This window comes from Lissotriton vulgaris, chromosome 2_1, assembly GCF_964263255.1.
Source record: "Lissotriton vulgaris chromosome 2_1, aLisVul1.2, whole genome shotgun sequence".
Taxonomy (NCBI): domain Eukaryota; kingdom Metazoa; phylum Chordata; class Amphibia; order Caudata; family Salamandridae; genus Lissotriton; species Lissotriton vulgaris.
Genome location: NC_141687.1, coordinates 1,550,578,639 through 1,550,606,582, shown reverse-complemented (window position 1 = coordinate 1,550,606,582; position 27,944 = coordinate 1,550,578,639). Strand labels below are relative to the sequence as shown.

The 27,944-nt window shown below is 47.3% G+C and overlaps 1 protein-coding gene across 1 annotated transcript in view; it reads right to left on the bottom strand.

The window, feature by feature from the left end:
• LMLN (leishmanolysin like peptidase) overlaps positions 1 to 27,944 on the bottom strand; it is a 427,804-nt gene that overhangs the window by 47,381 nt on the left and 352,479 nt on the right. Inside the window, exon 14 of the mRNA XM_086957429.1 lies at positions 25,497 to 25,656. Within this exon, the coding sequence (XP_086813555.1) occupies positions 25,497 to 25,656 (160 nt within the window). The remainder of the gene's footprint in view (positions 1 to 25,496; positions 25,657 to 27,944) is intronic.

Genomic DNA, 27,944 nt, shown 5'->3' with positions numbered 1-27,944 from the left:
TGATGTCTCCACAATTGGTTGTGGGCCCTTTCCTATCACAGGCACTTGGCCCACCCACAAAAGTGAGGTACCATTTGCATCTGGAGACCTGGGGGAATGCTGGGTGGTAGGAAATTTGTGTCAGCCCAATGATCCCACAACTATCCATCACAGAACTGTGAGGAAAATGTGTTATTTGTTCACTAAATTTGAGATTTGCAGGGGAGTCGGGTAAGAAAACATTGGGGGATACATGCAAGTCACACCTCCCTTGAATCCCCTAGGTGTCTAGTTTTCAGAAATGTACAGGTTTGCTAGGTTTCCCTAGATGCCGGCTGAGCTAGGGCCCACAATGCACAGCTAGGCACACTGCAATGAAAGGGTACGTTTTCACTAGTGTCCACATTGTGTTTTGGGTCGTTTCCTGTCACGGGCACTAGGCCTACCACACAAGTGAGGGACCATTTTTATCTGCAGACTTTGGTGAATGCTGTGTGGGTGGAAGTTCAAGGATTCCCACAGATTCCATAACTTTTAATCACAGAAATATAAGGAAAATGTAGTTTTTATTTTGACAAAGTTTGAGGTATGCAGAGGATTCTTGGTAACAGAACCTGGTGAGGGTCACACAAGTCACCCCATCCTGGATTCCCATGGGTGTCTAGTTTTCAGGAATGTACAGGTTTCCCTAGGAGCCGGCTGAGCTAGGGCCCAAAATACACACCTAGGCACATTGCAAAAATTGATCAGTTTTCACTAAAAATGTGATGTGGCCATGTTGCGTTTTGGCCCAATTCCTGTCGCGGGCACTAGGCCTACCCACACAAGTGAGGTACCATGTTTATCGGGAGAATTGGAGGAATGCTGGGTGGGTGGAAGTTTGTGGCTCCATGCAAATTTCAGACTCTTCCATCACAGAAATGTGAGGAAAATGTAATTTTAGGACAAAGTTTGAGATTTGCAAGGGATTCTTGGTAACCGAACCTGGTGAGAGCCACATAAGTCAACCATCCAGAATTTTCTTTGGTGTCTATTTTTAAAAAATGTACAGGGTTGCTTGGTTTCTCTAGGTGCCATCTGAGATAGGGCCCAAAATCCACAGTAAAGCAAACTGAAAAAATGGGTCAGTTCTCAATGGAAACAAGTGATGTGTCCATGTTGCGTTTTCAGTCGCAGGCACTAGGCCTACTCACACAAGGAATCATTTTTATCAGGAGACTTAGCGGAACACAGTATAGTAGCACAAGTGATATTACCATTTATCTTTCTTTGCATTTCTGCCTTCCAAATGTAAGACAGTGTGTAAAAAAGAAGTCATTTTGAAAAACACCCTCTAATTCACATGTTAATCTGGTTACCCACAAATTCAGAAATGCACAAATAACCACTGCTTCTAAACTCCATATCTTGTTCCCATTTTAGAAATACATAGGTTTCCTTGATACCCATTTTTCACTCTTTGTATTTTACCAAATGTTATGCTGTATACCCGGTACACAATGAAAAACCATTGCAAGGTGCAACTAAGTTATTGGCTCTGGGTACCTTGGGTTTTGGTGAACCTACAAGTTCTACATATCCCCGCAATCAGAAGGGTCCTGTGGACGTAATGGTTTATTGCTTTCAAACTACTAGCATCAATGGCAGAAGTTACAGGTAAAAATGTAGGCACAAATGGGTGTTTTTTTCAACTCAATTTCAATATTCTTTTTTTCCAACTGATACTTTCTATAGGTAAACCTTAAAGGATCTCCACAAATGACCCCTTTCTGAATTCATAATATTGCCTACTTTTCAGAAATGTTATAGCCTTCCGAGACTCATTATTAGTTTCACACCCATATCTACCACTAACCAAGGAGGTTAAAAGCACAAAAAATAGGCTACCTACCAGTAAAATGCCAAAACTGTGTAGAACATTTTGGTTTTCTGACAAAAGTCTGCCTGTTTCTGAAAGCTGGGAAGATGGTGATTTTAGCACCATAAACCGTTTGCTGATACCATTTGCAGGGGAAAAAAACAGACGCTTTATTCAGCAGCACTTTTTTCCCTTATTTTTCCCCGAAAAAACAAAATGTATCTGTACCTTGGCTAATACCTCGCTCTACTCTGTGGGAATCACAAACCCTAGGTACCTGTACAATCCTTAGGATATTGGAAAAAAGGATGCAAATTTGGAGTGGATACCTTTTGTGGACAAAAAGTTTTGGGGGCCCAAGCGCAAACTACCCCACTAGCCAAAAAAAGGCATGGCACAGGGAGGGGGGGGGGGGGGGGGGCATGGGATTGCCTGCAAACGAAGAGGATAAAGTCCCATATGTACATGTACGGAAAAATACTCAGAAACTCATACTTTCAGGAATTGCTGTACATAAATCTGATGTATTTATGTACTCTTAATAATTTTTCTATGTATTTGTTTTATTATATATATTTTTTCTCTCCAATATTTCAATAGTGAAGCACCTATAGATACAATCCTAATGATCATATTTACACACTGTGATAGATAAAATAAATAAAACAGATCCATTAACATTTAATGAAATAAGGTATATATGTAACGGTGACTTATATACATGTGCCACGTGTAATAATAGATATATTTTAACCATAAGTAATATCTATGTTTGTTAGGGAGACCTATAAGAATATCTATATATTTGTTAACCATATGTAGTATACATATTTGTACAAAGAAACTGTGCATATCTAAATGTATACATATAATCAAATTATATCAAGGCTCTTACACGTTTACTTGCACAAACATATGCTGTACAAGTGTGTTTTGAATTTGTTGCATTCTTTTCATAGTTGATAAAAATGATCTGTGGTAGAGGCCACTGCCGCAATCAAGTTTACACCCTAGAAGAGAGGGTCAATGCACACCCAACAATGTTCCTAGCTCTGCAACCCACACAAGTCGCACAGCAGTAGCAGCATCAGAATCGTGCAACCCTCTGTGACAACCCTCCTCTAAACATCCTCGGGACAGCACCATTTTTATAAGACTGATCCAAATCCAAGAGTACTGGAAATCCAGGACATTAGGAATACTCCTCCTCGCCTACACTTAAAGAGGAATGCTTACTAGCAATGTGGAAAAGAGCACGCTTTTTTTCTTTTGAATAATTTCTCACTGTGGCAAAACATTACTATGCAACCTTGAAATGTTGTGGTGTCCTGTTCCAATTTTTTAAAGAAAGAAAAAAAAAAAAAAGGTTACCCTCGAACCCCAATGGGGACTCATTTTACAAGTCTTTCCTGGATCTCCATCTAGAATATTTCTGAATGCCCTCAAACTTATACATCTAGGCAGTAGCGGGTGCCTCAGAACGGGGGTGAGGGAAATGAATAAAAAGAAACAAGTAAACTTACCTTCCCCTCGCCACCGCAGCACGCCTCTCCTCCATCTGCACTGGCAGCACCGCCACCAGACTCTCCCAGCCAATCCCGACGCTGCAAGAGCAGCATTGCGATTGGTCTGAGTGGCCGGTTTGGCTGCTCAGGCTGTACCTGGGAGCCTTCGGCATGTTCTCCATCGAGCGGTGCAACACAGCCAGGTGGAGAACATTGTAAGTCTGCATGAATGTTTGGTCGGCCAAACATTCATGCGCACTTAGGGAGTGCAACCCACTCATCACTATGCTCAGCCCTGCCCCACCCGACTTGGCTCACGTCCTGCACAGAAAAAGAAAATGATAATAACGTCTTCTTATTATGATTTTCTTTTTCTTTTTTTGCGCTGCTCAAATACCAGTGGGCCGATGCACCTCCTCCGCCTTAGCGGAGGAGCCCCCACTGTATCAATAGGTGTTTGTTGCATTTTGCCCCTTTGACACCCAGTCTCTTTACCCGCCACCACCCCTAAAAGTACAACAGTAGAGAATCTATCACACTTCTACATTTTCAGCAGTTGAAGGGTAATTTATCATCTTAAAATTCTAATTATTTAGAGTCTATGAACCAGAATATGAAATTTAGAACTCACAAATACCTATTTACACACCCAAATACACTTAAGTAGGCACATAGGTGCTCACAAACTTTAGTGAACTGGAGACTTTAGAGCAGACTACTGGACAAGGATATGAAGGAAGAGAAACTGGGCAATCGCTCACACCTGCATTTCTGTTGCCTCTTCTCACTAATCCTGGCTGCACTTACCTGGGACCAGGATCTAGTGGAAGCTGGCAGAGGCAGCTGCTCAGGCACAGCTTAGCTTTGGAGGCTGGGCCACAGCAAGTGAAGAGTCATCACTTTGTGTTTAAAGTAGCCAAGTAATACATCCCGAGTAAGTGGGTATGAAGCAGGATGTTCATTCAAGAGGAAATGGGTTCTGTGAACTGTGACCTTCCCGTGTTGAATCGTTCCAAAAGCATTCTGAGCAACACACGAAATGTCAGCCTCAGACTGCTACTTATTGCAGTGAGGAGAATGGGAAGCAGCGGACTCTAGGGAGGAGAGAGAAGAATAGCAAGGGGTGAAGGTCAAGGCTTGCGCTTCACAGAATGCTTTTCTGGCAGCAAACTGGGCTAAACTGATTTAATTAACAACACAATATCATAGGTTGATGTCCTTGGGCCACTGACATCTCCATTATGTGGCTAGGGATCTCACGTAGATCGTCAAAGCAATGCCTTTTAAAGCAATTCTACTTTTTGTGTAAAACTTACTAAAGCAGAGGACACCATTTGACCATACTCACCTGGCTGACTCCCTTATATAAGACCATCATCCTTTGGCCCCAGAAGGCAGTGCTGATGTGGATGTGGACAGGGTTAAGATCAAGCGATCTCGCCTCCACAGCATCAGTCATCTTCTCCATCCAGCATACGCCCACCACCTATCTTTCTCTTCTAATGATATAAGTCTAATCACACGGAGTACAACAGCTGTGAAGGGATGGGATATGGCTCCAAGAGCACTTGAGCTTGATGTTAACCTTTATTCGCATTCTTAGGAGAGCTTGTACCTGCAGTAGACATTGCTGACACACAAACAACATTCAATGATGTAAAGCCAATGTCTCAACCACCTTTCAAATCGTGACATCAAATTAGGACAGTCTCTTTGCGATTTGTGTCTCCTGGAAAACCTGAATATGAACTCTTTTCCATTTAACTGTGTTCTGTTTTAGTGATTTGAGTTTCTGGTGCAAGATCAGCTGTACCACATACAGCTCAAATTCCAGTGTATCAATATGATCGATAAACTTTAAGTGAGAGGATGCTATCACCAGAAGGTGCTCTGTTCAAGTCATCCAGGATATGGAAAATGACATCCACCTTGTTTTTGTTGATGCCAGCAGTAGGTGATTATGAAATCTAAATCAAACAATACAATTGGTCACCTCAGTTGTCTGGAAGTAAGCACTCTGAAGATGTTAGAAACTATAAATATATGTGTATGCTGTGTATCAATTAAATAATATGTCATTCGGTAAACACTGCTTTAAGATAAAAAAAATTCTTGATCTACTAGTATGTAATTACTTCCATCACTGTCAGTTCACACAAAAAATGCAGATGGTTAGGTTCCTACTACTTCCATCCGGCTACGAGAAATACATATTCTGTGTTTAGTTGATGCAAGTTAGGAGCGGTATTCAGTTCTAGAATGCCTGCTTTGCTCAAGAAACGGGATTCCATTCTTCCACAAAATAGTGACTGGCATAATCACATTGTAAAAATCCCCCCAAAAACTTCGATAAAAGTGAACTAATCCAATGAGAACTAGTATTTTCCCAGCAGAAGTTGTTGTAGGCCAGTCAAGCATGGCTTGCAATTTTATCAAACCCATCCACATACCATTATGTGATAAACTAAAACAGGAGACACCCGCTCCGTCCACAGACACGCCGTTCAACTCTGGAACCTCATCGACACCACAGCTCCTGACGTTGCCTTCCTCACGGAGACCTGGATGAACGCCTCTTCAGCGCCCGACATCGCCATCGCTATCCCAGAGGGCTACAAGATCACCCGGAGGGACCGCACCGCCAACCAGATGGGAGGAGGCATCGCCATCATCCACAGGGACACCATCCGCATCACGACCAGCACCGACGACATCCTGACCACCGCCGAACACCTACACTTCCAGATCCACACCGACCCGAAGACCACCCTCAGAGGCACCCTGATATACCGACCCCCGGGGCCACGCACCCAATTCAGCTAGGACATCGCCGACTTCGTCAGCCCGCATGCCCTCCGCTCCGCTGACTAGATCCTCCTTGGGGACCTCAACTTCCACCTGGAGAACAACAACGACCGCAACACCTCCACCCTGCTCGACAACCTCGCCAACCTCGGACTCAAGCAGATGGTGTCCACCCCCACCCACCTCGCCGGACACACACTCGACGCCGTCTTCTCATCCAGCAAAGACATCGCCTTCACCCACGCCACCGGACTCCACTGAACGGACCACAGCTGCGTACACTTCACCTTCAAAAGAACGACGATCCACCACCACCAGCAACAGGTTGCCCGTAGAAGCTGGAACAAGATCACAGCCGACCAGCTCGCCGCTTCCATGAGCCAGCACCCTCCCGCCAGCTCAGCGAACCCCAGCAAGGCCGCCGACAACCTCACGAAGTGGATCAGCAACTGCACGGACGAACTCGCCCCACTGAGGACCCCGCCCAGCAGACCCGGCAGCAAGAAGGCCCCATGGTTCACCGACGAACTCAAGAGCTCTAAGAAGAACTGCCGAGCCCTCGAGAAAGCCTGGAGAAGGGAGCCAACACCAGACAACATGACCACCCTCAAGCTCGCCACCCGGAAACACCACCAACTGATCCGCGCCACCAAGAAAACTGCATTCAAAGACCGGCTGGACAACAACGCACACAACAGCAAGGAACTCTTCAACATCGTGAAAGAGCTCTCCAACCCCAACGCCGGAAACAACGACATCACCCCATCGCAAGAACTCTGCAACTCCCTCGCCTCCTACTTCCACAACAAGATCGCGGACATACACAACAGCTTCAGCACCCAACCGACGAACGCCACGACCGTCACGACCGAACCAACGCCCCCCACCACCACCCTCCGCGCCTGGACCCCGATCAGCACCGAAGACACCGTCCGCATGATGAACTCCATCCACTCCGGATCTCCGACCGACACCACATCTTCAACAAGGCCGACGCTGTCATCGCACCCAACCTGCGGAACATCATCAACACCTCCTTCACCACCGCCACCTTCCCTGAGAGCTGGAAGCACGCCGAACTCAGCGCTCTACTCAAGAAACCAACAGCGGACCCCACCGAACTCAAGAACTACCGCCCCATCTCGCTGCTCCCGTTTCCGGCCAAAGTCATCGAGAAGACCGTCAACAAGCAGCTAGCCGCCTTCCTCGAGACAAATGGATCCCTCGACCCCTCACAGTCTGGCTTCCGGGCCAACCACAGAACCGAGACCGCCCTCATCGCTGCCACCGATGACATTCGAGCCCTGATGGACAACGGAGAAACAGCGGCCCTCATCCTCCTAGACCTCTCCGCGGCCTTCGACACCGTATGCCACCGCACCCTAGCGCAGCGCCTCAACATCGTCGGAATCCAGGAGAAGGCACTGGAATGGATCATCTCCTTCCTCGACGGAAGGACACAGAGAGTCCGCCTACCACCGTACAAGTCAGAGGCCACCGAAGTCATCTGCGGCGTACCCCAAGGATCCTCGCTGAGCCCAACCCTCTTCAACGTCTACATGAGCCCCCTCGCGGCCATCGCACGCCAACACAACCTGAACATCATCTCCTACGCCGACGACACCCAGCTGATCCTCTCCCTGACCAACGACCCCGCCGCCGCCAGAGCCAACCTTCACGAAGGGATGAAAGAGGTAGCCGAGTGGATGTCGACCAGCCGCCTGAAGCTGAACTCGGACAAGACGGAAGTCCTCATCCTGGGAACCTCGCCCTCCGCCTGGGACGACTCCTGGTGGCCCCCCGCCCTGGGCACTGCACCCAAACCGACAGAACACGCACGCAACCTGGGCTTCATCCTGGACTCCTCCCTCTCCATGACCAAACAAGTCAACGCCGTCTCCTCGTCATGCTTCAACATCCTGCGCATGCTACGTAAGATCTTCCAGTGGATCCCCACCGAGACCAGGAAGACGGTCACCCAGGCCCTCGTCACCAGCCGACTGGACTACGGCAACGCCCTCTACGCCGGAAACACCACCAAGCTCCAGAAGAGACTCCAACGGATCCAGAACGCCTCAGCCAGACTCATCCTCGACGTCCCACGACACAGCCACATCTCCGGACACCTGAGAGACCTGCACTGGCTCCCGGTCAACAAGAGAATCACCTTCCGTCTCCTCACCCACGCACACAAAGCCCTGCACGATCAAGGCCCGAGCTACCTCAACAACCGCATCAACTTCTACGCTCCCAAACGTCACCTCCGATCAGCCAGTCACGCCCTCGCCGCCGTCCCCCGCATACGAAGAGCGACGACAGGAGGAAGGTCCTTCTCCTACCTGGCCGCAAAGACCTGTAACTCCCTCCCGACCGACCAGCGCCTGACCCAAGACCACCTCGCCTTCAGGAAGAAGCTCAAGACCTGGCTGTTCAAGCAGTAGCAGCACCCCCCCCCCCCCCCCGACCCCCCCCCCCTAGCGCCTTGAGACCCTCTGGGTAAGTAGAGCGCTCTATAAATGTTTATGATTGATTGATTGATTAAGACCACGAATATTATCTTAGGCACACATCACTGAAATGTTGTCAGAACTATGTCCTAACTAGGTCGTGAGGTAGCAACTACAAACACAAGTATAGGTGGTAATATGACAACAGGATGTAGTTATTAAAAACTCTGAGTGCTTTCCAGCACCCAATGATTCTTCCACATTTGTCTACTTCCTTTTTACTTACCCGTTTCACAGAACACTATTATGAAACAAGGAGGGGAGAAAATTGAGGGAAAAGAGCCGACCCCCTCTACCAGCCTTCCAGTTGAGGGACTTCAAATTAAGCGAACCTTACCTACTTGTGTGCACGTCTGTGCATTCCATGTCATTTAATACGTTTTTTTTATTGTCTTACAAAAAAGATCCATTCTTAACACTGAGGAAAAATAATAGGAAGAAAATTTGGAGCATTTGTTCTTCCTTTATGCAGCTTGATGTAGATGTAACAGTTGCTCCACTGCTAAAAAGTTAACCCTGGGGGAAGTACTACGCTACGCTCGCGTAGTTTGTGCTACTTCGCACTACGCTACGCGAATGGCATGTAGCACAGTGCAAACATGTGCAGCGTAGCAGTATTTTTTTGCTTGCTCGCGGTCCTCAACGTCAAGTTGGCGACAGCGAGCCAGAAAAATGACATCCCGGCGAGACTTTTTTCTCGTTCGCGATCAGCAACATCAAGTTGCTGATCGCGAGCGTGAAAAAGAACCTCCTGGGGAGATTCTCAACGCGGGGAGGTCAGGTTTCTCACTGCGAGTGGTGGCGTATGCTCCCGACCGCTCACGAACTACCAGTCCGTGTTGAGAAAGCTGCTTCTCGAGTAGAAATCTACTTGAGCTGCAAAAAATGACCGCTTGCAATGTGCAAGATGCGGTTTACACTGATTGCACAGTGCAGATAAGCATCCGGCACTGTGCAATAAGTGCGAACAGCATTTTGCACAGTGCACTTGGCGTAGCTACGCGTAGCTCTACTACGCGAACTACGCTCAGGGTTAATAAAAGTATGACATGGAAAGAGAACTTAAAACTTGCAAGCAACAATTTTATTCCATAAGAGTGTCCACAAAGTTTTTTTTAAACTTTATCTTTATTGGCATTTGTACAAAATACAGTAGACAAGGGTCGCTCTAGCATATCAAAGTACCTTCCTCAGCACATAAAAATATTGAGATGAGCATTTTTACAAATCCGAGGGCAAAAAAACGGCACATTGTTCTAATAAGAAAAATCGTAGCGCCCCATATCTTTTCAAATGTACCTCAAATGCAGGAAATAACAGGCTGCTTTCTCAGTTCGTCCAGTACAGTTCACACATTGTAACTCAGTGGTGGCTCTTTCGCTAAGGTGAGTAGCGTTGCCCCGCTGCTGAAAAGGAAAAATTAAATGATAATAACCATTTTATTTTTCCTATTGTAGTCAGTGGCGGGCGGGTTGGCAGAGCAGGGGAAGAGTGGTTTGCACTCCCTAAGTGAGTGTGGACGTGGGTGAAGGGACGACCGTTACACCAACTGTAGGATTTAAGGAAGGTTTTATTTTGATTGATCTTATAGGCTTATTAACCAACGTCTTTCGTGTCCTGAAAGTTAGTCTTTCCCGGGCGAAGGTACTGGAGTCCGTGGCGCCGCTCGTCTATAGGTATTTCCCCAGGAAGTCGAGTTCTTACTTCGGGCGTCAGGAGTCTCTCCACATGTAAGAAAGAAGACCAACAGGGCGGAAAGCCGTTAGGTCACAGTCCTCTATTGGGATTGCACCAGGGGGACCCAGGGAGTGCGTGGTTTACACCCGGTGTAACTAACGGTAACTACAGTGCTCAGTGCAGAGGGGTTGAGGTAGCGGCAAAGAAGGGTAGGGTGAGGGGAAGGAGAGATAGGTATGAGGGACGGATGCAGTGAGGAAAAAGTAACACACAGCTGCGCTCTAAACGCTAGCGTTACGCTTTCCTATCCAAGCTGCCAAACGCCGCCGTACCTGTGTCAGCCACACTCCTCCCTCGGGAGTGTGGCACGGCGGTCCGCAGGGACGTTGGCCTCCTGGCTCGCCTCGTGGCACAGCTTCTCCACCAGCTCCTCCGTAGGCTCCTGCTTCGGTCCCTCGGGTCCCGTCTTCCGACACACTCCGCTTCTCCGTCTCTTCGGGTCCCGCCTTCTTCCTCGCGGTGTCTTCACACCCGGTGTACAGGACTTCCCCTGCTTTAGCCAATCCAGAGTCCGCGACGTCACGGAGGGTCGGGGCTTCACCCTCGTATGATGACGCCCACTTAAAGGGCCCGTTGTCTTTGAACTCGTTAGCAGTTTCGTTTCCGTGTACCCACTCGGTATCCTGTGGAGAAGCCGGAAACGACAGATCAGTAGAGGTTGGGCTCCACCATTCCCGACGGGTAAGGTCGCTGGCTTTACATTCCTCCCCCCCTGGATTCTCCCGATCGGGGAGAATGGGCATTCTGGAGAGAAAATCAGCGTTCCCATTGTCAACCCCCTTCCGATGCACAACCGTGAAGGCAAACGGTTGCAGGAAGAGAAACCAGCAGAGTATCCTAGCGTTCTGGGACATGTTTCGTTGCATCCACTGGAGGGGAGCGTGGTCGGAGTATAAGATGAAAGATTTACCCTCTAGGTAATACCTCAGTTTGTCAATGGCCCATCTGATGGCGAGGCACTCCTTTTCCACCGTGGGGTACTTCTGTTCCCTTGACTGGAGCTTTCTGCTGACATAGAGCACGGGATGTTCGACACCGTCATCCCCTTCCTGTGATAGCACCGCTCCTATGCCGGTGTCAGAGGCATCAGTGGCCAGTGAAAAGGGTTTCTCGAAGTTAGGTGGGATGAGAACCGGACTAGTGGTAAGGGCAGTTTTCAGGGACTGGAACGCTTTGATGGCACCGTCCGATGGAGGGTTCGGCAGAACGTTTTTGACGTGTTTCTGCAAAAGGTTCGTTAGGGGACTAGAAAGGTCTGCAAAGTTCTTGATAAATCTTCTATAGTACCCTATAAGACCAAGGAATGCTCGTAACTCTTTTTTTGTGGTTGGGAAAGGAGTACTAGTTATAGCCTTGATCTTTTCCTCCTGAGGTGCTATGACTCCCTCTCCTAACATGAACCCCAGGTATTTCACCTTTGGGAATGCCGCCCTTGATTTTTTTGCATTCACATGGAGTCCGGCTGCCTGTAGTGCGGTTAATATATTGGATACATGTACCAGATGTTCTTTCCACGATGAACTAAAGATGACAATATCATCCAGATACACCGAACTGTACAAGGTGTGCTTTGCCAGTACCCTGTTCATTAACCGCTGAAAGGTAGCGGGGGCTCCATGGAGTCCAAATGGTAAGACAGTAAACTCAAATAGCCCATCTTCCGTTGCAAAGGCTGTTTTGTGGCGATCTTCCTCCCTGAGTGGCACCTGCCAATAGCCCTTGGTCAGATCAAGAGTGGTAATGTAGCGGGCATCCCCTATCCTCTCTATTAGTTAGTCTACACGGGGTATTGGAAATGCGTCAAAAGAGGACACAGCATTCAGGGCCCTGAAGTCCATGCAAAAGCGGGTAGACCCGTCAGGTTTAGGGACCATTACTATGGGCGAGGACCAATTACTCTTAGAAGGTCTTATCACCCCCAAACGAAGCATGTCCTGTACCTCTTTTCTTACGTCAGCCCTTTTTGCGGCTGGAATGCGATAAGGCCTCTGCTTTACTATCTGACCTTCTTTTGTTCGTATCTGATGCTCCGCCATTTGGGTACACCCAGGGGTGTCTGAAAAAATAGGGGAGAAGGGTAGGAGAGTCGACCTTAGCTCTTCTTTCTCTACTTCAGTCAACTCCGTATTTATTGGCAATTGATTCAGGGTGGACCCGCTCTTGTCTTCTGGCAGGGTTAGGTTGGCCTGACGTGGGCATGGTCCAACCCACTTCTTAAGGAGGTTGATATGAAAAGTTTGTCTCCTGTTCTGAGACATTTGTAAGCTGTATGTGGTACGTCCATACGTGTCCACAACTTTATAGGGACCTTTCCACTCACTCCGAAACTTTTGGGTTGAGGAAGGTAGTAGTACCAGAGCCCAGTCCCCTTTTTCTAAGGTCCTCCACTTCTTTCCTTTGTCATAGTACTGCTTTTGAGCAGCTTGAGCTTTCTCTAAGTTGGAATATGCCAAATCTCTCAATTTGCCTAACCGAGATCTTAATTGCTGAGTATATTCCAACAGATTTCTCTGTTCAGCGGCTCCTTCTTTTTCCCAGGCTTCCCTGGTGATTTCTAACAGAGACCGTGGTTGGCGGCCATAGAGCAATTCAAAGGGTGAAAACCCCAAACTACTCTGTACTTGAGCTCTTATTACGTACAACGCTAGAGGTAGTACTCTGTCCCAATCCTTATTTTCGGTAGTGAGTAGTTTCTTCAAGGTGGTTTTTAGGGTTCTATTGTACCTCTCCACGAGGCCGTCCGTTTGTGGATGATAGGCGGACGTTCGGATGTGGTGGAGGTCAAGTGTTTTGCACACCTCTTTCATCATCCGGGAAACAAAGGGTGTTCCCTGGTCCGTGAGAATTTCACGAGGGAACCCTACTCTTGAAAATAGTTCTACCAACTTGTCCGCTACGTTCTTAGTAGTCGGGGCACTGAGTGCAAAGGCTTCTGGGAACCTAGTGTTGTAATCAACCACAACAAGAGCATATGTATGGCCACGCGATGTACGTGGTAGTGGACCAATTAGGTCCATTCCTACCCTATCCCAGGGATTCCCTATGATGGGCATGGGTTGTAGAGGTACTGCTGGGGGACGAGTTAGATTCTTTTTTTGGCAAACCTCACACTGTTTGCAATATGTGTCGGCTTTTTTGTATATTCCTGGCCAATAAAAGAGCCGTAGAATATTCTGTGTTGTTTTCTCGCTACCGCTATGCCCAGCAGTAAGGTGGGTATGAGCATAGAATAGTATCTGGTCCCTGAACTCCTGGGGTACTACCAGTTGAGTGGGCTCTCCCTCTTTGCTTTCCCTATAGAGAAGAACATTTTCTATCCTGAATCTAGGGTAGCTCTTGGAGGAATTGGACTGGGAGATATGGGCTGCTTCCCAGGCGTTCAACAGAGAGGGATCATTGACTTGTGCGAACTTAAACCCTTTATCCAACACCCATGGGTCTGCTGACAGATAAGCTTCTGCGGTGTTATCTTTTAACTCCCTTTTGAATAAAGATAGGAAGTCTGGGTTATCCACTCCTAGTATTAACTCCTCGGGTAAAGACCTTACTACCCCCACCTTTACTGAACAGGGATCTCTACCTATAGGGTGTAGGGTAATTCTTGCCATAGGGTAGGGTTTGACATCACCATGAACGCACCTAATAAGGACAGTCCCTTCCTGGCCTATCTGATCTGGGTGTAGAAGTCGCTCCTGAATAACTGATTGACGACAACCCGAATCAAGCAAGGCTTTCACTAACTTCTGGTTGACTCGTACCCTTACGTAAAAGGATGGGCCCATTTCGGAGGTGTACATGACCGCCCTCGGGATATATCCGACCTCCATGGGTTCTTCTGCTGGTCTTCGTTGGGGGCACATTCGGGCTATGTGGCCCCATTCCCCGCATTCAAAGCACTGTGGACCTTTCATCGGGGGACCTTCTTGCTTGAACTGCCGAGGTTTAACAGGTTCTGGTACAGATTTCTTTTTCTCCGGTTTGGTCGTCGAGGTTATGACCTTGGAATTTTTCTCATTGTCCCAGGGAAAAGACCGGGGTGCTGCTCTGTTATAGTTGGCTGCCATTTCTATGGCTTGGGCTGCCGTTAGTCCAGGGTGTTGTCTTAACCACCTCTGTGTTCCGTATGGTAAGACTTCCATGAACTGTTCCAGTATAATACTGGTCATGACCTCTTCTTTACTCCGGATATCTGGCCTGAGCCATTTCTCAGCCGCCATTTTTACTCTCAGATACATGGTTTTTGGGTTCTCACCCGGTATTCCTTTCTCTTTTCTAAACCGAAGACGGTATGCCTCCGCATCCATTCCTAGGTGATCCAAAATCACCGCTTTTATGTCGGCATATGAAGATGTTCCTGTATGATTCGCCACCTGATAGGCAGTTTGGGCTTCTCCCGAGAGTAAGGGCGCCAAAAAGAAAGGCCATTTCTCTTCCGGCCACCCACATGCCCTGGCGGCACGCTCAAAATTTAGCAGGAACGCGTCTGGATCTTCCCCATTGACATATTTTTGTAAGGCTACCCCGATGGGTGTGGACCTAATGGTCTCCTATCCGTTGCAGTTGTTGAGAGGGGAGTCTGTACAACTTTTTGGATGGCATCCAACTGTTGGGTCATAGACATTTTGAACAAGTCCCGGTCAGCGTCTGCTGTATTAATCTGTTGGCCTATTGCCCATTCCAATTTTTGTTGTCCATCAATAAGCGTTTGGATCACTTGCTCCATTGCCATGGTCGTTTGGGGAGGGGAAGATCCCACTTCTGACACCAGTGTGGACGTGGGTGAAGGGACGACCGTGACACCAACTGTAGGATTTAAGGAAGGTTTTATTTTGATTGATCTTATAGGCTTATTAACCAACGTCTTTCGTGTCCTGAAAGTTAGTCTTTCCCGGGCGAAGGTACTGGAGTCCGTGGCGCCGCTCGTCTATAGGTATTTCCCCAGGAAGTCGAGTTCTTACTTCGGGCGTCAGGAGTCTCTCCACATGTAAGAAAGAAGACCAACAGGGCGGAAAGCCGTTAGGTCACAGTCCTCTATTGGGATTGCACCAGGGGGACCCAGGGAGTGCGTGGTTTACACCCGGTGTAACTAACGGTAACTACAGTGCTCAGTGCAGAGGGGTTGAGGTAGCGGCAAAGAAGGGTAGGGTGAGGGGAAGGAGAGATAGGTATGAGGGACGGATGCAGTGAGGAAAAAGTAACACACAGCTGCGCTCTAAACGCTAGCGTTACGCTTTCCTATCCAAGCTGCCAAACGCCGCCGTACCTGTGTCAGCCACACTCCTCCCTCGGGAGTGTGGCACGGCGGTCCGCAGGGACGTTGGCCTCCTGGCTCGCCTCGTGGCACAGCTTCTCCACCAGCTCCTCCGTAGGCTCCTGCTTCGGTCCCTCGGGTCCCGTCTTCCGACACACTCCGCTTCTCCGTCTCTTCGGGTCCCGCCTTCTTCCTCGCGGTGTCTTCACACCCGGTGTACAGGACTTCCCCTGCTTTAGCCAATCCAGAGTCCGCGACGTCACGGAGGGTCGGGGCTTCACCCTCGTATGATGACGCCCACTTAAAGGGCCCGTTGTCTTTGAACTCGTTAGCAGTTTCGTTTCCGTGTACCCACTCGGTATCCTGTGGAGAAGCCGGAAACGACAGATCAGTAGAGGTTGGGCTCCACCATTCCCGACGGGTAAGGTCGCTGGCTTTACAGTGAGCATGACTGTTTGGCAACAGTCATGCACACTTTTCATGTTCCCAGCCAGGCTGCATTACACAGCTTGATGAGGAACATACATAGGCTCCATGTCGGCACTCAGACCAATCACAATGCTGCATTGTAGCATTGTGATTGGCTGAGGGGAGCCAGTGTGCCAGAGTGCTTCCTGCTGGGACCGGAGACATGAAGAAGAAAGAGGACGAAGGGGAGGCGGCGGCCAGCCATTTCAGGTAAGTCCTTTTTTCATCCCTCGACCCCCTACCACTGCACACCCACCCATCAAGCAGCAGCCGCTACTGTTGTAATTATTCAGTTTTTACTGGAGGGGCTTGAGTCCCAAGTGCCCCCTCATCCCGCAATATGGGAGGAGTGTATTTATGCCATGCTGATAACTGTGAGTGACCCAGACTAGAAGGAAAGGGTGCAACAGAGTCGTGGAAAGGGAAGGACTTAAAAGAAAACGTGGGTGAGGGTCACTAAGGAAGTGGGGACATTGAGGGATACCTAAAGAGGGAGAGAGAATGGGTTGGGACGATGCTCCATGGATGGGGCGGGGAGGAGGTTTGGGAAGTGACTTCACATGAGTTAATGACCTGCACAGGACTGCCAAACAGAAATTGACTCCAAGATATTATGATGAATTTCCACTGGGGGAATCCTAAGACTTCTACTGCCACCCATGATACTTTTTCAGCACCTCTGTCTCAAATCGACCTAACCTTTTCTGGGGATCAAACTTCAAACACACAGAGGCGAGGAGATCATAGGGAGGAGAGGGGGGCAACTTTAAATTTCAACGTCCCCCACTTTGACCAGGGGTCCTTCGGGTCTGCCACTGTCAACCCATCAACCATGTATCCTGCCTTGAAACCTCAGTTCTCTTCCTCATACTGCAGCTCTAAACATTTAGCCCTTGCATGTAAAAATGAAGACTCTAATATGGTCGGGGTGGTTTAGGCTCTTGCTGCTACTCTGTCACAGTGCCTTCTTTGTACTGTTACGTTTCCCTCACTGGGGTCAACAAAGTAGGCAAACATTTCCCCTCACATCCACTAGTCCTCGACTTCACAGTCGTAGCAGACCAAACACTTGTCTTTCAGTTTTCACTGTGCTCCTAGGCAATGGGGTCTGAAGCCTGCACATAAACCTTATGGACTCGAAAAGCTCAGGTTCTATGCACAAGGAGGGCTGTGTGGCTCCTAATCTGACAGAATACCATCAATAAAGCCAGTCCTTCACTCTTGATTTTGCTGAGTGGCATAACTAGGCCCATATCCTCACTCTTCACCTCCCATTTTGGGGACACTTACAATAGTCTGGACCTACAATGCCTTTACTTAGTGATGCCATGGGCCTGCAACCTATTAATACACTCTCCTGTGGGTTTCACGTTAATCCAGATGTTTCCTACAAGGGCCTGGAGTTCTAGAGTATCTGGGGCCTACAGCCAACGGTTAAAACATGGACAGAGTAATGCTGCTCCGATTATTGTGCTCCTTTGAACCAAGGAACATCCAGGCACCCCGCTTTCCCTATGTCCTGGGCAGAGGGCTAATCGTCCGCTGTTTCATCTCCATTTCCTCCACTCCCGATAGGCCATCATGAGGCTGCTGTGACATGCACCATGAGCAGGGTGTGAGTAGTATTTGTCTTTAATTTTCATGTTTATGTGCAGTATTCACTTGAAATGTGGTGTGGAAAGTGATCCTAACTCATATCATCCTTTAGGAGGCTGTGCATGTTCGACAGAACAGTTGGCATAGTCTTTGTGCCAGGACTCTGAGATATTTGGTCTCTTTCCCGGTAAGTGCAAAAAGAACAAATGATGGACAGAAAGCAGAACAATGCCATACATTCACCCCAGTACAGAGATCTGGGCTAAATACATCGTTTTTTTGCTCACCTTGCCATTCCAGTTTGGACCCAGCCATATGCAATTCAGTCTTGGCCCTACGCCCTATGGGAACAGTCCAGCCCGAACTGCCAGGCCAGGTCCTACCTGGACTGGAAATAAGCCTCCTAGGACCGGTTTCAGGCTCTCAGCCCTAATCAGCCAGGATAGCTTGACTCCAGTGGCATAAAGAGCATGAGTCCCACATATGGATATACCCATCACACTCCGGGTGACAAATGCAAAAAGAACAATTGATGGACAGAATGCAGAACAATGTCATGCATTCACCCCAGTACAGAGATCTGGGCCTAAATCCATCGTTTTTTTACTCCCCATGCCATTCCAGTTTGGACCCAAACATATGTAATTCGGTCTTGACCCTGAGTCTAATGGGAACAGTCCAGCCCGAACTGCCAGGCCAGGTCCTCAATGGACTGGAAGAAAGCATCCAAGGACCGGTTTAGGGCTCTGAGCCCTCATCAGCCAGAATAGCTTGAATCCTGCGGCACGGAGAGCACAGGACCCACGTCAGAGCATTCCCGATAAGAACATGTATTTGTCTGCAAAGAAAATGACTCTTGGGCTCCAGAACGAAATGAGTGATAGGCCAACAAAAATAAGCTTTTGGTGGTTATTTATCCTGAAAGCTGGCAGAACAACGTGCGGTACAAAAGTCAGAGTTCAAGTAGATTGTGTACATTCTGAGAGTGCCATTTACTTTCCTGAACAAAACCACAGGAAACAACCTGTCCGTGCTCTCAATAGACTCAATGATACCTCGTTGGCAAAGATTCCAGATCCAGATTCAATTCCTTCCTCATAGAAAAAGGTACTCGTCTGGGTTTATGAACTATAGGCTGGACACCTCCTTCAAAATTATGCGGTAAGAAAAAACCCTTGATCCTACCCAACTTTTTGCTAAAAACTTCAGGAAAGAATGCCTTTCAACTCCCTACCTCTACCGCCTATACCAATTTGCACTCACCCTTAAGCAACACCTGCTCTGGTCTAGAATGATGCCTTAATTCCTTTACTCTAACAACCCTACTAAACGAGATCCATCCTTTGCTACGTAGACCTTTGCAGGTGTACTATGACCTTTAAAACTCAAAACACTGTCAAATTCTCCTAGAACCTACACTGGCTTACACCCATATGTGATGGGTTTAACTTGTGACTCCTTCAGTATAATATTGTAAAATTTGCGCCACTCTTCCGGACCAATGAAGGTAAAAAATGACCAAGAATCTGCCATCATGGAAACCGAAATACCGGCATCAACAATCTAACAGAATGGTCTCTTGACAAGCATGGTATCTAACTTTAGCATCTCGTTTTGCTCAAGTCCCTATACTTCAGCTGAATAAGAGATCATCATTACATTTCCCTCTTCAATATCAGACTCCGGACTGCCTTCTGATGTACACTCAGCAGAAAGGACATGTTTGGATTTTGGTTTAACAGTTGTTGCCTTAGATTTGCATACCCTTTGCAAAGTGTCCCTTCTTACATTTTTCAAGGGTCTTTTTAACAGCTGGACATAAGGAAGCATTTGCTACCACACCATTGACACCAAAAGTTTTTTTTTTGTTTAGAGTAGTTTTCTTCTCTCCCTTCTTCACAGCATTGTCAAAAATACAGCATGGACATGTGTCTCTGAAGCCATCTCATCTATGTAACTTGCAGTTGCGTCGAATCTTTTGCTATTTGTAATGCTTTTACCCAAGGTTAGGTTCTCAGCCGTCAAAGGTTTCTCCAGACTTTTTCTTGCTGTCGTTTTTTTTCCACTAATTTATCTTTTAGCTTCTCATCCTCAAATGTGGCCAAAACCTTGAGGTCACTCCTGAAATTCTCCACTCTTTGCCCCGGAAGTTGCTTCCTCTTTTAAAACTTGGGCCTTTCTGTAATGATGTCGCGCTTCTTCTTGAACCGAGAATCCAACATTTTGATAGCTGAAGCATAATAGTCAACATCATCCCACTCACCCATCACCACAGCTACGGTTAAGTGCTTTAGAACCTTTCTGCCTTGGTTCCCAAAGAATGGCGCAACAGAGCCAACATTTTCTTTTTGATAAACACTTCTTCTATGGCCTCCAAATATGCTTCAAAACCCAGGCTTCCCATTTGAGTAGGGGGTTACCCGAAGTGGGAGAAAAGTGGGAGGTGGTAGCACAGATTGCTGCATTTCTGAATGTTTTTACCATAGTGACAGTCATACTATGTTGAACAAAATGCACACAAAAATTGCACATTGAAACATGCAACACTAACACATGCATTCACCAGTACAGCATTCCATAGCAATGTCACATGAAACAGGACAAAAGTAAAAATGGTGATGGGAAAATTATGTTATGTTATGTTATAGGTTGTTTTGTAGCGTGCTCTGCTACTGGGGAGTATCCTGGCGCGTTGCGGAGGTGACCAAACATAACACAGAGGGACAGCCTAGACCTGACAAACAAACAGATGGGTCTTGAGATCCTTTTTAAACTTGGATAGAAACTGGGCGGTACGCAAATGAAGAGGGAGAGCATTCCAAGCCTTCGCAGTTACCACAGAAATAGATTGGCCGCCCAGTCTAGCCCGCTTATAGCGGGGAAGAGTCAGTTTGGCCAGCGAGGCTGACCTGAGACAGCGAGAAGGAGTGTAGAAAGAGAAGCGCTTCCTCAGGTAGCCGGGGCCTAGCACGTGGACAGCTCTAAATGACAGCACGAGAGATTTGAACATAATTCTCTGAGCCACAGGGAGCCAGTGGAGTGCGCGCATGTGTGACCGAGCGCTCTGCCATTTCGGAATGCTAAACAAAAGGCGGACCGCGGCGTTCTGGACAACCTGCAGTCGTTTGACCAGATACGCCGGGATACCACAAAACAATGCATTAGCATAGTCCAATCTGGACAAGATGAGGGCACACGCAACCGTTTCCCTAGCTTCTCTGGGCAGCAGAGGGAAGAATTTTCTTAAAACCTTAGCATAGCAAAACAGGTCCCTGACAGCTTCTTGATATGGTCCTCAAATCTGAGGTCTTCTCCGAACCAAATTCCGAGGTTCTTAGCCGGGCCTCCCATCACCTTGGGACTAGGAAAATCCGGGGGCCACAACTCATTCTTAAAGTTGGAGGGGAAGGACCCATAGAAGAGGACCTCTGACTTATCCTCGTTGCATTTAAGCTGGGCCATCGCCAGCCAATGAAACACAGAGGAAAGACAGAGGTGAACAGCCGTTGTATCCAGCTGGTCATCCGGCCAGGTAAAGAGCAGCTGGGTGTCATCAGCGTATCCGATGACCTTAGCCCCAAGCTGTTCGGCCAGGTATATCACAGGGGTGATGTAGGCGTTAAACATCAACGGGCTCAAAGTGGAGCCCTGAGGGACCCCCGTGCAGAGTGGTTTGGCCTTTGAGGCAAACGGCGGCATCCATACTTGCTGCGTCCTATCAGAAAGGAAGGATGACAACCAAGCCAGTACCCTGCCGCCAATGCCAATCTCAGACAGTCTAACAAGGAGGAGATTATGGGGGACGGTATCGAACGCGGCAGAGAGGTCCAGAAGAATCAGGACCGCTCTGCCACCACCATCCAAGCACTCTCGAATGGCCTCCGTCACCTCCACCAAAGCTGTCTCTGTGCTAAAGGCCGCCCTGAACCCTGACTGCGCCGGGTGCAGGGCATTGGATCTTTCGATAAAGCAGTTCAGTTGGCGAAAAGCCACCTTCTCACAGATCTTCGCCAGGGCAGGTAGCAAAGATATAGGGCGATAATTTCCCGGTACCGTAGCCTCAAGCCCTGACTTCTTCAGTAAAGGGAGCAGCATAGCTTGCTTCCAGCATCCCGGAACCGTGGCAGAAGACAGTGAAAGGTTCACAATGTGGGTGACCTCAGTACATACAGTAGACGCCACTCCAGAGAGAACCCGGGCAGGGCAAGGGTCAGAAGGTGAGCCCGATTTCAGGGACTGAAGGAGAGCCTGGACATCAGGCTCCTCTGCCACTGAAAAATCCAGAAACTGCTGTGAGGGGCAGTGGACTGTCTGAGAGACAGTAGTCATCAGAATATTGCCTGTGGGCAAGGCGGCAAGCAAATCCCTTTGAATTTTTTCAATTTTTTCACTGAAAAAACAAGATACCTCCTCGCACCATTGAGAAGAAGAGGGGAGCAATGGTGAGTCTGCCACAGGGGATAAAAAGCTTTTAACAATTGAAAAGATCTCACGGCTATTGTTACTAGCTTTAGCAATCCTCCCAGCATAGTAACCACCCTTAGCTAATCTGATGGCGGCATAATATTCACTCTGGGCAGTCCTCAGGATTGCTTTAGCCTCTGGCTGATAGTCTCGTCTCCAAGCCCGCTCTAATTTCTTGCAGCCACGTTTCAAATCCCTTAGATCGGGCGAAAACTATGGCTGAGAAGGGATGCAGCGAGGTCGGGACGGGGCATTAGGCTTTGTGGATTCTTTGACCGCACATTCCATCCACCCATTAAAGCTACTAACCGCCTCTACCAGCTCCCCGCTGATTATTGGTCGGGACTTAATTAAGGCTCGCTCAAAGGAGGCAATGTTGATCTTTGGAGGGAGGTCCAGGACCGGACCCGTGCTCACTCTATCGAGTCCATCCACCTGCCAGGCAAAACTGACCAACTTGTGGTCGGACCACGTCACTCTATCCGACCTAAGTGCCACAATGGGAAAGTTGGAACAAACCCAGTCGAGTAAGTGACCCCCCACATGAGTCGGACCTTCCACCCATTGTTTGAGTTGGGCCAGTTCCAAGATCTCTGCCAGGCGGCTGGCCATAGATGAATCATTGGCCTCCATGTGGATGTTAAGGTCCCCCAGTAAAAGGTACTTTGAAAAACTCAAGACTCTGGGTACTATACACTCCTCCAGTGACTCAATAAAGGGACCAGCATATCCTGGTGGTCTATAGACTAGAGACCCCCCCAGGGTAAAGTGAGGATTAATCACCAGGGAGAAGTGGAGCACCTCCCCGTCCGCCAAACCACCAGCCTGTTCAGTGGAAAGGCTCCATCCCTCTCTGTGAATAATGGCTAAGCCACCTCCCCTGCCCGTCGGGCGGTCCACCCTGACAATTTTAAAACCTCTAGGAACAGCAAGTTCAATACTAGGGGCGCACAAGCCATTAAGCCATGTCTCCGTGATAAAAAGGAGCTCCAGCTCGCCATCGCCCATAATATCAAAGATGTCATCGGTATGTTTAGACATGGATCTGGCGTTAATCAGGCCAGCCCTAACCAAAGTGGGACCAAGCCTGATATCTGCTCGAATGGCTGTTAGCACAGGGCGAAACAGCAGTTCGTGCACTTCTGCACCTCAGAATCCGGCCCAGCTAAGCCGCATCGAGCATCACAGGGGGTGGAATTCAGCCTCAGAAGCGCATTTCTTGAATTTCTAATGGCGCCTCCCAGGCGTCTGAGGGGGACAGAGGGACATATAGGAGGGTTAGCCCTGGGCTCGTCCGAGGCACGGACGGGCACAGACGGGCTAAACTTTGGCTTACCTTCAGCGCGCCTAAGGCGCGCCCGCCATGCGCGACCGCTGCGCACTGCCGGGGGCATGCTAAATTTATAGCTAGTCCTCTCTCCACCAGCTAGAACGCTGCCACCAGTTCTGCTGGGGAGAAGGACTACCCCTAAGATGGCCGCCCGCCCTCCACTCTACTGTAAACAGCCTGCACGATGTAAGGGGCCAGAAAAGACACTAGGAGCAAAGTGGGTGAGTCAAAGCACCCCCGCAATGTACCTGCACAACAAAAAAGGTTAATCCAAGTGAAAATACAATTTTTAAAATTTTCGGAAAATCAGCGTTTTTTTTTCTAAAATGAGCAGCTAATAAAGTAGAGCTTGAGTTATGGGCCACACGCTCAGCAGAGGTTATAGGGAGCTGCCACCACCCTACTCACACCGCAAAGCCTCCTACCTACAGCAGAATTTATAGCTAGTCCTCTCTCCACCAGCTAGAACGATTACTTCCTAGACACTGTATTCGGCAAAAATAAGACCAATCTGCATGTTAAAAACACTCCTGTAGCAAAGGTTTAAATATCAAGTCATTAAAAAGTGTGCGTGTCACCAAAAACTGCACACAATATGAAAAACAACAAATTAACTATATGCACTGTTCGTATCAGCTATTAAGTGGTAGAAATGCTTCAATCTGAATTAACCCCAAAAGTACACACAATGCCAAGTTGTGTACATCACCGATGCGCACTGTTGCTGACACTGCTGGAGCAGAAATGCAGGCCTGAAAAAGGTGTGCTATTCACCGACACGCCAAGTGTCGGAAAGACTACATTTGCTCCTTGCGCATAAGTGTTGGCCCGAAGAGGTGTGCATATCACGGATACGCCAAGCGTAGCTCCTTTACGAAGTTCGACACTGGAGCTTGTGTACTAGACACTTGCTTCTGAGGTTGTAAGCAAGCTGAAAAATGCCTGGTCTGGAAGTCAGCGGGTTTGTCTCCACTCATCGCCACTAAAAAAGCCCTTAATTTCTTACAGTGTTTTTCATAAAATCTTCTCAGTGAATCTTGTTTGACAGTGTTAAAGAAATACCAAAAGATGCGTTATATTAACAGACAATGACAACTGAACAGTTTACATTTGTCACCTGTTGGTACTTATGAATGAATGAATTAATGAATGAATTACGGACTTGTACCGCGCACAGCTACCCGAAGGCATCCCGGCGCCTTTTCGCTCACTCATTCAATAGATTAGGCAAACAGGTGAGTTTTTACCAGCCTCCTGAATTTTTGGTGGTTGGATTCCAACCTGATGGAGTCAGGAAGGTTGTTCCAGAGGTTGGTCGCTTGAAGGGAGAAGCGTCTCCCGCCCGTACGTACTCTCCTTGTTTTTAGGACCACTAACAGATTTTTATTGCTAGATCTGAGGGTCCGTGAAGGGAGGTAGGTGGAGAACATGGCTTGAATTAGTCCAGGGCCAGTCTATTCACCAAAAGTCTCACAATGTTTTAGAGTTCCCGCCCACCCCCATCACAGTAGGAGACATACCAAGACCATGCTACACAAGCTCCTGGTACAGACACTTTAGTTGTTTGCTTTAGTTTGAAAGGACATCCAGGCATAGATCTCTGTGGTGAAATATTGCTACACCGGTATGCATGGTGTAACCTGCAGAAACATTAAAATGGTCAAGAAGAAGAATCTGAGTCAGACATGGCTGCCAGGTAAATGCTGAAAAGTAAAAGGAATATCAAAGAGCTCATCTGTAAAATGCAAAGATTTAAAATGGTGCCTAATGCTCAAGATCCAATTTCTCAAATTCAGAAAAGTTCTAAAACAATCTGTTTTACATTTTGAATTATGTAACATAAGTAACACATGTATAAAAATATGTTTTTTAGGGAACACTCACTATGTATACTGCAAAAAAAGAAAGCAAACGTATGATTATTCAAAAACTAATATATTGTGACAGAATAAAACAGAATAAAAAAAGTCAAAGTACAAAAAACTAGCCAACTCACCTGGCTGATTCTCTGGTATTCTACAGTCTGAGCTACGTTGAAATTCTCCACTTAAATGCCAACTAAACTCTTGGCTAAAAGGGCAATAGTCAGCAATTTCTACTGATCCGCCATAATATGCCAAATCCTCAGTCCCAACTCCATTTAGATGGTCGAAGTACTGTAAAAAAGCAGCAAATAATATAGGATTATGAATCCCCCAACAGAACCTAAAAATTAAGTATTTACACTTGCCAATAAATCCTTAATTCTTGAGCTCTATATCCAGTTCCCAACAATGTGAATCTCTTACAAACTGTGTAAATGGAAGTCATGATGAAGCCTAAATCAGTGGCATCTTAGTGATGCAAAGACCGTTATGAAAAAAAACAATATTGTTGTAGGAGAGTCACTGTTACTGCACCCAAGGCCTAGCATTTGAGCAACAGTTCTATGCACTCAATTTACTTTGTCAGGCTGAACCACCAAAGTAGCAAGGGGGGAAAGAAGGGTGGGTCTTACAGAAACAACTGAAATGCAGAGTGCGGTTCCGAAAATTACAGGAATGTTCAATTTACAACTTTCCCCAGTGATTTAAAGTTGGTCTAGCTTGAGTAGGTGCAATAATAATGGCCCTGCAAAGGAGGGTTGGTGCTGGGAATACCACTGTCAACAGAAAAGACTTTAAAATACTTCCCTGGTGTCAGAGTCCATTCAGTGTTTTTTGTGAATTTATGTGCCCAGCAATAAGTCACAGTCTCACAATTCATCATGAGTGCGTGTGTATTAAAGGTCAGGTCCAAAATTGCCTTACTTTTATTAAATCCATGCTTTTAAGTCATTACACTGTACCACGGGATCACTTTGTAAAGTTGGTATTTTCAGCCATATTGCCTTCTGGCTTGTCAGAAAATTCAGAACATTTGCAAAAGAGACCTTGCCCAACTTTAAATTGTAATCAAATCAGCCCACCCTTGAAAACGCTTGTTGATAAATGCTGCCACATGCCCCAGACCCTAGAAAGAAGATTAAGCATTTATTTTTCCACATCACTGAATGTCACTATAACTATCATTAGAAATAGGATGATTATTTGGAATACTGAGGCCAACTTGTTTTGAGATTGGCAAAAATCACCCCAGCGTATTCTCCTCCTGCAGTTGGCAAAAAATCACCCCTGCGTACTCTTCTCCTGCAGTTGGCAAAAATCACCCCAGCGTACTCTCCTCCTGCAGTTGGTAAATGTTAATTTAGAGTCCTGTGGTGTTAATACTTCAGATGCATTCTTATAACAGTGTGCAGTTACCTCTGTTATAGCATTGTGATCACTATCAAAGCGGGGCATGATCTTAAAGTCTGGCACCCTATGCCAAGATTTTGTGTCTACCAGAATGTAATCTATGATCGATGTTTGGCTCGGTCTGTTAAAGGTGTAATTCCCAGGTGTATCGGATTTGGTGCGACCATTGCATGCTCTTAATGAGAGGTTCAGTGTGAGGGTATTCATCCGCAACGCTAATGGAGACCACGCTTGTGTTGGAGGAATGTTGGGCTCTGGGATGGCCCATTGGAGGTCCTCATCGCTTGAGTTATGAATGCACTGTTTTACCTCATAGTAAAATCTTAGCAAGCAGACGCTCTGTACTCAGTACCTCTCCTTGCTGCAAGATAAGCAGAATATTTACGACCTTTATTAGAGTCCTGCAGATGTAATAATTGCTTTCTTTGCACTCTGCACTTCTTCTCCATGTCCAGGCATTCTTCCTCCTGGTTCTTCCCCCTAACCTGCTACTAAGAACCCGATTCACAAGGTTGGCCACTCTTTGCCGATACGTTTAGTCTATATCCACAGGGAATTGATCGCTTGTTTACAACGAATGCTTTGGAACATGCATGGTACATACCACAATCTCTGCATAGGTCATATGGTGGTCTTGCACATTGCTTTTTCTCGGCATACCACTGCACTTTGTTTCCTGCTGTTCAAATTTACCCTTGGGTCATATTTTACCTAAATTTTATTGTGTTTTAAGGACAATTCATTTTATTCTGTTACAAAATGTCAAAAATGAAATGCACGATTGGATAGGTTTTAATTAACTGTACAATAAAACTCAAAATTCATCACTTGAGTTACCTGTAACCAGGTTATTCAATGGTTTAAACTGCCAGTTAAAGTCCCCTCCTATAATTATACAGAAGTTGCCAGAGATTGTTAGGAGAAGGGCGGTCAGTTGGAGATTCTTGGCCATAGCGGACCAGATGTGAATAGACATTTATCAGAGCAATTCTGATGTTCATAGGGAAGGTTAGAAAAATACAAAGGATGTTGCATGATGATGTCTCTATCTGGTTTACGGCACAACCCAAATGTGTACCAACCCAGGTGCATAGTCCCCCTGATGGCCCTCCCCCTACCCACACTAGTAGCTGTTATACTGAATGAGGCGTGGCCCACTTTGTGTTTTT